The 13,165-nt window shown below is 46.7% G+C and overlaps 2 protein-coding genes across 2 annotated transcripts in view; both read right to left on the minus strand.

Annotated features, from left to right (window-relative positions):
* Positions 1-3,644: 3,644 nt before the first annotated feature.
* LOC136967737 (protein mono-ADP-ribosyltransferase PARP14-like) lies at positions 3,645-12,302 on the minus strand. Its single transcript, XM_067261652.1, has 15 exons — positions 12,088-12,302; positions 11,548-11,687; positions 8,973-11,225; positions 8,505-8,741; positions 8,085-8,309; positions 7,861-7,927; positions 7,591-7,752; positions 7,442-7,501; positions 7,060-7,236; positions 6,622-6,760; positions 6,271-6,326; positions 5,421-6,131; positions 5,141-5,274; positions 4,712-4,883; positions 3,645-4,574 (listed from the first exon to the last, which is right to left on the minus strand). Exons 1-15 carry the CDS (start codon positions 12,257-12,259, stop codon positions 4,294-4,296), a joined length of 4,986 nt encoding a protein of 1,661 aa, XP_067117753.1. The 5' UTR covers positions 12,260-12,302; the 3' UTR covers positions 3,645-4,293.
* Positions 12,303-12,544: 242 nt separating this feature from the next.
* Positions 12,545-13,165, minus strand: part of slc12a10.1 (solute carrier family 12 member 10, tandem duplicate 1) — a 9,015-nt gene continuing 8,394 nt past the window's right edge. Inside the window, exon 23 of the mRNA XM_067261655.1 lies at positions 12,545-13,165. This exon is cut by the window's right edge and continues 430 nt beyond it. The gene's annotated coding sequence lies outside the window, so the exon portion shown is untranslated.

Consider the following 13,165-nt stretch of genomic DNA (forward strand, 5'->3'; position numbering starts at 1 on the left):
CAGAACTTTACAATAATAAATATAAAATACTCGATGGAAGTATTGTAGTATGTCAACCAATGGGTTTACTGAATTCTATTTATTATTTGTATGACGTTAATCATCATAAAGGTTATCACAAGTTAAATGTATCACTGGATAAAGCACTTATCTAACACTGATAGTACCTTTTGTTTGTGTAAGGTTGATCATGTAGAACTTCTGGACACGTATAACATTTTGTGTCAGTATCTGTCCATTCATCAGGTCTACGAAAATAAGCAATATTAAACATAAAATAATTAATGTCATGCTGTCAGTCAGGATATTTCAATCATAATTATTATAATTTGCATAATGAAATGTTATTTAAATGGATTTACTATGTTATTTACAGCTTCACCCATCAATTTTATGTTTACAAATCCAGCTATCTTCATCACAGATCAATATCTAAACATTTCACACACATACACGACAAGTTGCATTGTTGTAAGAAAAACCATGAACATGCTAGTTCTGATACTTTAGTGGTTTAAATGGCAGCTTCTCTAGTTACCTTTGGCATATTTCTGATATTCCAAATCCTCCCAATTTTATTTGTCCATTCTTTGTCAAAACGATGTTCTATATCAGAAAATGTAATGGTTATTTATGTTTATACTAAACATGTTGTCACAAAAGGAGTTTCACACAATAATGTGTGAAAACGTAAATAATACTGTTTATTAGGAGTTTTATTCTGTGCTTTAATGTATTAAATTTTATTAAACTATACTATTAGAGTATTGTATATTTCTGTACCTGTGGCTTTATGTTCCTGTGAAAAACGTTCTTGTCATGCACCTGCACCAAAGCAAAGCATATCTGCACAAACCACTCAATAACCTACACACACACACACACACACACACACACACACACACACACACACACACACACACATACACACACACACACACACAGACACACACACACATATATTCATTTTTTTATCCAAATTGAAATACACAGTGCATACAGTAAAGTAAGTGAAGTGCAGCAGATTAGACAACAACGACATATGCTAAGTACGTCACATGATTTTCCAGGAACTGTCTGTGTTACAAGAGGCTGCTCCAAAGATCTTTACAGTTAAAAAGGGGGCCTGCCCCTTTAAGAAGAGCATTTATTTTAGTATTTACCTTGACCTCATGGAAATGACCCTTTTTCTCTTTCTGGACCTTAATTTTATCTGAAAGATCTCCACCCTCACAATACTCCATCACTATGTATAGCTTGTCTTGTTCTGTTGAAAATACAGATTCGATTTTCAGAAGGGGTTAAAGATACGGTAAGGTATTCTAGCACCTTCGATTGAAAAGTAACACTCAAAATAGCTTTTTTGTTCTCTCTCTCTAATGCGTGCAGATGTTTCATGCATAATTAAAACTATATACAGTACTTTGTGTGCGTTTCTGCCAGTGGTACTTGATGGAGCAAATGGTACCTTAAAACTTGCAACAGCTAACCTTATAGCTCCCCCACCTCCCTGATCCCATCATCCCACTTGACCGTTGTTTATCATACCAAACACTTCATTCACTTTTATCCCATACAAGGCCAAATTACAATGTCCCAGTCATATTTTATTATTCTTTGGAAAGGTATACATTTGAAAGATGTTTGGAGTGTTTGTGGTTAGTTAGTTATAAAAGGTTAATTTACTGAATATGTCCAAAAACAGTAGTGATGGCATTGTTGGTTTATACCTGTAAAGGATTCGATGTAGCGCATAATGTTTGGATGCTTCATGTCTTGAAGGATGGACACTTCTTTTTCTGCCTCCTTATTTGATGGCACCTAAAATGCCCAGGAAACTCTTTCAGTTTCATAATACATGTTACGTGTTTTCTATATCTACAGTAAACACATTCAAAATATACATAGACATAATATATATTCCATGCAAGTCTACTTGAAGGGAAAGCCCTTTTTACTTTCGGCAATGATGAGATTAACATCTAGGAAAGCATTACTTAGTTTTAAAACAGTTGTCAGGGATATGTATGCATAAACAGTAACTGTGATTGCTTTTAAGGGTAAAAACTGTGCAAATTGTATTTTAAAGATGTGTTAATAGATTATTTTTACATCTTGATTATTGATAAATAACTAGTTTTAACTTATTTTGACAGAATAAATAAACTAACCTCTTTGATAATGGCCTTTCTTTCAGTTTCTTTGGATTTTACTATAGTTGCCATGCCAAACGTTCCTTGGCCAGCCTCGTCAATTTCATACCCATGCTTATCTAAGTAGCTTTGATTATTTCCCATGGCTTCAGCAGAAACTACAGAGATTCAATTGATGTGGTATTGCCAAAACATACTCTGCAGAACAGTATATAGCTCCCAGAACTAGTGTAAGTCTAACTCTCTTCAGGTGCATTTATAATGTTCAGAAACGAAAGTGTACGTGTGCTGTTGAAGAGGACCTGTTCATCAGCATTTTCCACAAGATAATCACAAGATAATCTATTTTTATGCGAGACTGCATGACTAACAACAATTAGGGGAGTCAGGTGGCTGAGCGGTTAGAGAATCGGGCTAGTAATCTGAAGGTTGCCAGTTCGATTCTCAGGACCCTGTACTGTCTCCTTACTTGTAGCTGTATCATAGAATAATATAGCCCCTGTATTGATTTTATACATGTCGTATCAAATAAAGTACTGTTTGGTTACATCAGCCTCTGTTCGGATTATTCTGAACCCACCACTCGGGAACCCCTGCCTAACTTGTTTATGAGTGGATCCATTGAGGAGCCCTCACACCTATATGTGCAGATGGCATAGTCATGTATGTTACATGGACACATACGGTTAGGGTGATTGTTAGTGTTATTGCCCATCTTACAGTCGTGGTAACAGGGTGGGCATTCATCTAAGAAATGCTGCTCTATCAATGAGCTATCAAAACATTGGTCGGGAGAGCTTTATCGTGCAGTCAATCAAGCCCTTTGTGTGAATGTCAAGTTGCATCTGTAAATGTGCACATAATGTTCCTTAATGTTATGTTCAGGGTTAAACGAGACAAAGGTTGTATTTATCTTAGTAACTGGTTGAACTGGTTGTCAGTATCAGTTGAGTTTTTTGTGTGAGCCATAAATGCTAAAGTGAAAGTTTGCTAGTATTTTTCATTTTTTATAAATGTATTATATTTTTTAAGCAATCTGACAAGACTGCTGTATTATTTACATTTAGTCATTTAGCAGACGCTCTTATCCTTGGGCAAGGCACTTCACCCTACTTGCCTCGGAGAGAATGTCCCTGTACTCACTGTAAGTCGCTCTGGATAAGAGCGTCTGCTAAATGACTAAATGTAAATGTAACACTTTGGAAAGGACTTCACGTTGACGATGATGTCAACCACTTCTCCTCATTCAGTGGTTTTCTACTCTTTCCCATGTATAGAGAAATATTTGATTAGATAATGCCAGAGTATGAGATGCCTGTCATTTTGGCAACATTGAAGAACGTGGTGAAATATTTGTCTGCTAATTTTCAATCATTGTTTTTGCTCTTTTCACCTCATCAAGTGCTGTCAGAAACTGTTGAAGACGTATTAGATAATACCCAATTGCTCTGAAAGTACCAAGTCAATGAGAGGAATAATACAAGTTCAGGACAAAATCAACGTGTTTATTACATATGTAAGGTGCAGGTGTCTGATACACTCAAGTTGAGTATCACAGAAGACTGGACAATGAATACAGGAAATCAAGGGAGTATATGGTTTCACAATATGGGAGGATACAGGATGATTAGCATAGCATTCAAAGGCACAGAAAAAGGACACTGTATGCTAGATAGCTTTTGTTTAGGTCTTTAGATAAGGCTTTACTTGTTGTTAACTGATCAGTGGTTTAAGGACAGAGCTCTTCACTGTCCAGTCGATAACTTTTACAATACGGCACAGCTTTTTTTCTGATGCTTTATTGTGTGACCAGACAGACCCTCCAGGTGATACAGATTCTACACTTGGCTCAAAAAGGTGGAAAGAATGAAAGTAGAATAATCCGAAATAAAAAACCATGAAAAATATAGGAAATTTGGTCATTTGCATCAATACATATTTAATGTTAGTGACGATGCTTCCCTCAGACTGAACCACAAGCACCCAGCAGCACTGATGTGGAATCAAAGAATGGGATGGAAGGGAAGTCTCACCAGACCAGATCAAACCAGACCAGACCAGATCAAACCAGACCAGACCAGATCAAACCAGACCAGACCAGATCAAACCAGACCAGCCCAGAGGAAAGAGTGGCAGGTTTTCAGGAGAAGGTGATGAGGTACTCTGGGTAGGCCTGGTCGTCGTGGAAGATGACAAACATGCTGGGGGTCTGCTGGATGTCCACCAGGCTGTCGTAGCGGTCAGTGGGGTCGGAGCCGCGAGGCGGGGTGACCTTCATGGTGCCGTTTCCCAGCGTGTAGCGGCCGGTCAGGACGCGAGCCACGTACATGCGCTTCACGCCGTCATGCGGCGGAGAGTATCTGTCATTGGCTGAGTAGCTAGCCTTCACCGCAAAGTACGTGCCCACTCCGAATGCAGTGACTGTCGGGAGATAGGAGAGAGAGACAGAGAGAGAGAGAGAGAGCACGAGAGAGAAAGGCGGATATTGTGAGATCAGTTCTATATAGGACACCACTAGGCAGTTCAACTAAACATGACACAGAACAGCTGTTTCTTACTGTGAGCATAGCTCCTGTTGAATCCCGACATCTCTATGGGGGCACAGCTGTCCTTCTTGGTGCCGTGGTACAGCATCTTCTCACCCACTGCACTCTCCCCGTTCTTGGCTTTGATTCGCTTCTCACACACAGAATAGGCCTGCCACAGGAAGACGTTCTGCACACGCTCAATCTGGGAGGGAGAACAGAGGTTAGTTGAAGGACAGACAGGAAGTGAAACAACAAACAATGTTTGAGGTCGTTTTTTTGCATGTGTAGGGTTTTTTCTTGGACAAAGAACCCCGCCCAAAACTGTGCACCCTTGATCTAATGGAAGAGGGGTACACTGGATGGTGTACAATAACGGTCAAGGTAAAGTTACATGAAATTAATATTAAATAACATTGCAAATTAATTCAAATTAAATAATGTGTGTAATCTCAAACACACCTTGCGGATGGTAAAGTTTCCGGCGTTTTTCAGAAAGCCCTGAGCCACAGTCTTGTACTCCTGTGATCCTGAAGACAGCTCAACCTTCTTTAGTACCTCCTTTTCAGCCATGGGATCCCAGTGCTGTGGCAGTGCTGCAAACACACACAAACACACACAAACACACACACACAAACACACACATACACACACAAAAGTGATCAATTACATTTACCACACCAAAAAGCTCATAAACTGAAAAAGGCCTCAACACTAGCGACCAAAATAAAACCCTCCGTACTTTTGCTCTCCTCCCTTTTCATTTTGTACACGCGTCCAGTGAGGCAGTCGGTTGCCAGGTTGGTCCTCAGGTTCACAGACAACACTTCCCTATTGAGACCAAACACCTCCACCTCCAGCAGGCCCTCGAGGTGGGCCTGCTCCAGCAAGTAGTTGCCGTTCAGCCCCAGCTCATTCCAGACGTCCCCGGGTCCCTGCAGGGACCACTGGACCATAAAAGCCACAAGGGCCTCGTTTCGCTCATCGAGGTCCCTGCGAAGGGCACCGCTGAGGCCCCGTTGGAGGAGGTTATACACGCTCAGCACGTCCTCGCCCAGGCCCCGGAGGACGTAATTGATGTTGTCGCCACCTCCAGACCCGGACCGCGGCCTGGCCGCCGCCGGCCTGCCCTGCCCCAGCTCCAGGCTCACCGCCTGGGCCCGGACTGACTCCTGGAAGGCCCGGAGCTCCGGCTCTTCCAGGATCCGCAGGTCCTTCCCCTCCACCTCCTTCCGTTCGAGCTGCTTCATCAGAATGGCCTCCAGCTCTTTCCTGGCCCGGGTCACGGCCTGAGACTCTGGCCCCAGGACCACCAGCACCGCTGGGGGGGGCTTCCAGGGGGACACGGAGAGGCCCGAGGGGGCCGAGGGGGAGCTGGAGGAGGAGGAGGAGGAGGGAGGGGAAGACAACGAGCCCAGCTTCATGGTCTTTTTGAGCACCAGGTGGGCTTTCTCTGAGTAGAGAGAGAGAGAAGTCGAAAAAGAGACACAGAGAGAGAGAGAGGGAGACAGACATTTATATTACGAGTCAGGGTGCAACAGACAGGGATGCCATCTACTAAAGTATGTTTACCAAGATTCCACACAGCGCACCTTTAAGGGTGAGGGGTAGAACAACAGTTTCCGGAGGACGAGACGCAAGCTCAGATCTGAAAACAACAACAACAAAAACACAAATGAAACTTTGTATTCCAGGGGAGTATTCCAGAAAGCAGGTTATGCAACATAACCGGGTAAGTTAACCCACCAGCTGATTCATAATGTTGCAGCAACTTACTGGCAATGTTGCTACAACGCTGGGTGTCAGCTGGGGAGTTAACTTACCCGGGTATGTCGCATAACCTGCTTTCTGGAATACCCCCAGATAGGAGGGAAAAGAACCTAGGGAATGGCCAGAGCGAAAGGACTGCGACCCATCAACTAGAGAGCAGGTGAGGGAGTGACCTGAAAGCCTGGAAGATGTTGTCCTGCAGGATGACCACTCGGATGAGGCAGAGCGTCTTAGGGGTCAGCTTCCTGACTGCGTAGACCAGGCCATCCATCATGGCTCTGCACACGGTGACAGAGTCGATCCCACCAGCACCTGGAAGCCAGAACGCACAAGTGAGAGACGGGAAATCCATGACTACTCTTTGTAGTGTGTCTAATAATATGAAACAAAGTGAGAAGGTTTGTCGGGAGGATGTTGATTCAGTTCAGTTGAATTGATTACATTCAATTAAATCGAGTTTAATTAATCGAATAGAATTGAAATTCAATTAATCGATTCCAAAGTTAATCCAACTGTTCAGGCTTAGTCCCGCAATAGAAAATTCACTGTGGCTGCGGAGATGGCTATCTTGCATCTAGAGTGAAACGTGATTGGACGGTCACGGTACGAACCCGTGTTGACTGCTGGGAAGGACACAGACCGGTAGCCCTTCCTCTCGCAAAGCTTCAGGATCTTCCCACAGGTCTTACTGATCTTCGGAGCCTCACACCAGAAGCTGGCGTGGACGATCTCCTTGCAGGGCAGGAGACCAGGCCGTGTGGAGCACATGTGGTCTGCAGGCTTCCCAGCTGAGGAGGGGGAGAGGAAGAGGAGGAATCAAGAAGAGCAAGGTGCCTCATCGCAGACAACGTTCACAGATAGACCAAGGCTAAATAGTATGGTTTTTTTGTATACCTTTTGTCCCATAAGAAACGAGATTGTGAATATATTATCAATGAAGCATGATTGGTTGTTCTTTAAATTGAAGGTAAATAACGAAGTGTGTTTGTTTACCTTGTGCCAACTCGGCCTGGACAGAAGGTCCAGCAGCTGTTAGGATGGCTTTGGAGACACCTAGAGGATAACAGCTGTAAGTACATCCAGGAGACAAAAAACGGATGTATGATCTAAGTCAACGGTGTTCATCTCCGTGGTTACCGCACCTGTTTGGTTTTGCAGAGAGAAGTCTGTTGTGTTGACGATGACGTCAGTGTACTCGGTTGTGATGTCACCAGAGATCAGCTGGAACTTGACTCCTTCCACCATGACCGTGACATCACTGACTGAGGTCAAGGCAGGGGTGGCTGAAGTAGGAGTGGGAGGGGCTGGGAGAGAGGGAGTGAGTGAGTGAGAGAGAGACATAGAAGAGACATTATGAAAGATCCCGAAGGTTTTATTAATCTGTATGGTGTTTTTGAACCTTAATAACTCACTTTGGTTTAGTGGAGCTTCTATAGTGACCCCTCTGAGACGCAATGCACCCTGGGCAGTCGTGAAAGCCTGTATGCGAACATGGACAACAAAACAATTGTGAGGAAAATTATTTTGAGATATAACTAACTAAGCCAACCTTAAAAAAACACAGCTACTAATAAAATGTATTGAAAGAAACTAAACCAAACTGAATAACGTTCTCTTTTCCTGGATAGTCTTTCACCTTGAAAGCCTCCGTGTCGTTGGGATGGACGACAATACGAATCAAGAAGGGAGTTTTGCTGGTTCGGGTCTGCTGGTGTCCCTGTATCTCCTGCAACAGCACCCTGGCTGCAATGATGTGGGGGAACTTCAGAACCATACCGGTTCCGAGCACAGGGAAGGCAATGGAACCGAAGCCTCGGTTCTCACACAAGGACAGAACCCTGCGAATGCCCTGCTTCAGAGCCTGGGTTTGGGGGGAGGTCAGAGGGTGAAGGTCAACTTGGGTAGAAAGGTCCAACGTGGGTGAGGAAGTTACACGCAACATCGTTTTGCAACCTGGAGGATTTCTAAAGAGTTTGGGACACACACATACATACACACACACATACACACACACACTCACATACACACACACACACACACATACACACACTCTGACCTGTGCAGCTGGTCCTTCAGGGTTGTTGTCCCACGGGGCACAGCTGATGAAAAACACCCGACCAGACTTGAGTCCAGACAGACCCTCAACCAGGACCTTGTCCCCGAGGCCTGTGGGCCCCACAGCCTCCCTGGAGAAGGCAGCCTTCAGGCCCGGCCCCACGGCCTCAGACAGGGCATTCCCCACCCGGGAGGACAGGGGGTCGCTACCCAGCATGGGGCACACCAGGGCATCCATCTAGAGGGCACAAAAAGGGTGGAGGAGGAGTGTGGGGATGAGGGAGAGGAAGGTTGTGGTGGAGGGCGAGGTGGAGAGATATAGGTAAAAGAGGGAGAAAAAATAAGTCGTGAGAAAAGTAAGCATTGGAAAAACAACAATCCAACAGACATAACAGATGGATATTCAAGCCAAGCAGCCATTAAAGTGCAGTTCCGGTCCTGCTAGTCTCTTATGTAATGTTTCTCTCACCTGCTGTGTCTCAATGCTTCCCTGGATGATCTTCACCGTGACCCAGGCTTCTGCTGCTCCTCTGGCTGGGGGTGGAGCTGCAGCTACAGCCAGGGGAGCCCCTCTCCCCTGGATGTCCTGGGGAGAGGGGCTTGGGCCGGGCAAAGTATCCAGCCCAGACTCCCTCTCTCTGCCCTTCTCTCTCTCCCTCTCTCTCTCCCTCTCCGCCCCCGTCTCCCTCTGTCCCAGTAGCCTATCACAGGCCTCCTGCATGGCCCTCACCGCCTCTGCACTAACATCTATCAGGGTCACCTTGGTCATGCCGTGCTGTTCCCCGCTGAACCCTTTCACCGCCGTGACGATGGCCTCCGCACATACCCCGACGGGCACCCCGAAGATCCCAGAGCTGATGCAGGGCATGGCCAGGGTCTGGAGGTCCATGGCCGCCGCCAGATCCAGGGCGGCCCTCGCCGTCTTCTCCAGCAAGACCCTCTCCTTGCCCCCGACTCGGCCCTCTACCGGCCCCACGGCGTGCAGCAGCATCTTACAGGGCAGGTCTCCCGCCACCGTCTCCACCACCGCCCCCGCGAACAACTTCCCCACCTGCCGCACCAGGGCGGTGCTCGCCCGCTGGACCTCGGGGCCGCCCGCCCGGCTCAGCGCCGCCGCCACGCCCCCGCCGTGATCCAGGTCCTCGTTGGCGGCGTTGACGAGCGCGTCCGCCCGCTCCTTGGTGATGTCGCCCTGACGGACCTCCACCAGGAGGCCGCCCGGGAGGGGGTATCTCGCGGTCGGGACGTTCTCGAGCCGCGACCTGGTCGGACTGGGAAACGAGGCGGCGCTGGGAGTGACGCCGGGGAAGCTTCCTTGTCCCTCCAGCAGGATGACACAGCGCTCGGCACGGCCGACCACCTGAAGGTACTCCTTACCCTGGCCCTGGAAGTAGCGTAGGGCCCCAGGCTGGTCGATGGTGATGCTCTCCCTGACCAGGGATATCAAAGCTGGGTGGAGCCGGCTGAGGAGCTGGGCCACTTGCTTGGAGGGTCCTTGGAGGACCACGGAGGGAAGGTCGGAGGATGTGGAGACCACGTCAGGGAGGACTTCCACCTCTGGGTCCTGCAGGTCCAGCCTCTCCAGCAGCTCCAGGAAGTGGTCCGCTATCTCCTGACAGGGCACCGCGATCCTCTCCACCGAAATGGCTCGATCGATCAGAAACTCGCCGATCTCCTCTCTCAGCTCCCGGACCTGCTCGGCGTGGCCCAGGAGATGGACCTGGGATCCTGAACCGAACCAGACCGACACCTTACCAGCAGATCGTCTCACCTTGGCCTCGAGCGTGGACCTCAGCTCCCGCGGGGTCGAGGAGCAGCTGGGCACGTCGATCTTCTCCTCGGTGAACTCGAGGCGGAGGGCCTTCTCGGCCTCCGCGAGTTTGTCCGAGGAGAGGGACAGCAGGTGGAGCTCCGTGTTGCCTAGCTGCGCCTCCACCTGACGCCCCCAGCCCATGAAGCCCTCCAGCGCCCTCGGGCCGCTGTACCTCTCCCTCAGGAAGGCCATGAGAAGGGAGGGCATCTCCAGGACCCTCTCCTCAACCTGGGACTCCATCTTGGAGACCGTGTCTCTCGCCTTCAGAACCTCGGAGGGCGAGCCTTCTATAGCGAGCTCACCCGGACTCTTCCGAGTCACTCCCACACCGGGAGCGGCTCGGCTCACTTCCTGTTCTAGCCCCTCCCCCAGGAGGCGGAGCTTGGCCTCACCCAGCCGACAGATGGTGCTGGTCTTCTCCGGGTTGACCCTGAACCCCTGACCTTCTAACTGCGTGGTGACCTCCAGGTCACTAAGCCGGGCCTGGACCTGGGAGGTCTCGCCCACCACCACCACAAAGCCCTGACCCGTCTCACTGTACACCTTGACCCCTGCCTCGTCATCCTGGCATATGCTCACAAGGAGTAGTTTCTGGATCTTCAACGGTTCCACCTCAAAGTGGTGTAAGTAGTCCTCCTCAAACAGCCTGTCCACCTCCCTCCTCCACCCCTCCAGCCCATCCCCACCCTCATTTCCCTCGGCCTCAGCCTGGCCTGAACACTTGACCACCACCACTGGTTGTCCGTCCACCAGGGGGAGCTGGAGGGTGCAGCCCAGGGAGGACAGCTGCTGCTGGAGGTGCCTCTGAGCTCTGGGGATCTCCCTCAGGTACTGCTGCAAGTAGGTATTCAGCTGCACTGTGTGCTTGTCACCACCAGGTGGCGAAAGTGCCTCATGGAAGGAGCTGCCCTGCAGATTGAATCAGAAAGGGTTTTAATCGCCATGAAAGTGTACACAGACAAGGAATTTACTTTGGCAGGAAGGTGCATATATTAAACATACAGGAATCTTAAAACTTAAATATGTGGTCTGAGGAAGAGGGACCCATTAAAACAAATCCTGCATGGGTATAAATGAGAAATAACAGATATTTTCATGTTTTTGTTTGTATATGTGTCAATGTGTGTGTGTGTGTGTGTGTATGTGGACAATTGTGTTTTTTATGCAGTCTAGTTCTTGTCTGTCGTATTATGAACACACTTTCAGAAACATTTAAATTGTAATAGTTTACCCTTTGTTTGGGGGTGTTGCTTGGGGCAGTGCTGAGAGAAGCCTCCAACGCTGGCTCGTGACTCCCAAGCATGATGAGGGTGAGAGGACCTCCTTGGATCTCCACAACATGATCCCGTTTCTGCAGCACCGTCTGCTGGTCTGCGCCGGTAATACAACCGAAGAAGACGAGAAAGGAGAAGACGTGAGCGTGCATAAAAACAACGTGTGTGTGAAATGCGAAAGTGAAAGTGCGCTTTTATATTCTTCAATTTGTATAAACGTATTTGATGTTTTAAACAATCTGTCCAGACTGCTGTACTGATTTAAACAGAGTTGAGATTCTTTCTTAAAATTCTGACTGATAGGCTTTAAATAGACTATTGACCTTTTGCATTGTTTTGATGCTTTTAATGAGCGGAGCTAGTGCCTTGCCTTGTCTTGCCAAAAACTAAAGTTAAACTCAATAAATACAAGACAAGCCTTTTCGCTTATGACTTCGAAGATATACCAAATATCAGGTGCAATTATGAAATGTAAATATCGTATTCCAATCCCTCACCTTTTTGTTTCTGGAACGCGATCTTGTAAATGTTGTCTCGAACTTTCTCCACTGGTCCACAGTCTCCTCCACCTGATCGCCTTCGAATTTGAAAATATTTCTCGATCCTATCCTTCTGATCTATGTCAAGGTTGTGTACCTCGAAGAAAACTGGGTATTTGTTCACATCCATGACGGACAGCTTTACAGTCAAGCCAAGACGTTCATCTGCAACAGTCTACCGGCACTAAGTACGAGACTCGTTCACAAGTTAAACAAAACAATCCTATTGTGAACGTAACGCGCATTTCTTTCACGTGTTCACGCCTATTCACTCCTTACTCCCCCATTCTCTTCATCTTTCTCAAAGATTGTCAAAAACAGACGCATTTTCACATGGCTATAGCAGCACTCTTATGTATTTATTTATTTATTATACAGTATATTCCAATACAACACAAGGCTTTGATGAGATTCATTTAATCACATCAACAAAGAAAGTGCAAGTCAGATTGACGGAAAGTGAAACCAATGTGTTGACGTCACATTCTCTAGTCTACCTTTTCAATGTGAAAAATACAAATCATTGGTGATAAGGAATGCATACAACATTAGATCTTTGATTGTCCAGCAGGTATAAGCACATAAGGTACATGACTGCAGAGCACAACATTAAATTAATACATTCACCTCATAAAAATAAGCATCTTTAATTGTATGAAGTACATTGTAGCATAGTATATAAACTATAATTTGGGGTACACAGATTAAAAGGTTAGACACACCACGTTTACAATAAAACTGAAAACTGTACGTACAGTAACTACTCATGGCAACAACCATTTTGGTCGACATGACAACAAACACCTGTCAACAACTGTAAGGATCAGTGGAGTTGTTAGTTTCTGGTGAAACTGGTTAGACTGTCATCACAGTGGGATTGGGTCACACTTTTTCACAGCTACGACATCTGGTATCGTCACACACGGTGTCTCCATGGACAAATTATGTTAACTGATCTATTAGTTCGCAATCACTACTTTATTGGCATAATAATAATGCAAGTCAAAAAGATTACTTGTTAATTGAATTATTTGAA

This window comes from Osmerus mordax, chromosome 23 (genome assembly GCF_038355195.1).
Source record: "Osmerus mordax isolate fOsmMor3 chromosome 23, fOsmMor3.pri, whole genome shotgun sequence".
NCBI lineage: Eukaryota > Metazoa > Chordata > Actinopteri > Osmeriformes > Osmeridae > Osmerus > Osmerus mordax.

Excerpts from the sequence above, each read along its gene's own strand:
- LOC136967737 (XM_067261652.1), bottom strand. The coding sequence starts at position 12,259 with ATGGATGTGAACAAATACCCAGTTTTCTTCGAGGTACACAACCTTGAC. Across the intron at positions 7,502-7,590 it reads CTCTCTGCAAAACCAAACAG|GTGTCTCCAAAGCCATCCTA; the intron begins GTGCGGTAACCA and ends GTTATCCTCTAG. Across the intron at positions 4,575-4,711 it reads CAACAGGAGCTATGCTCACA|TCACTGCATTCGGAGTGGGC; the intron begins GTAAGAAACAGC and ends ATCTCCCGACAG.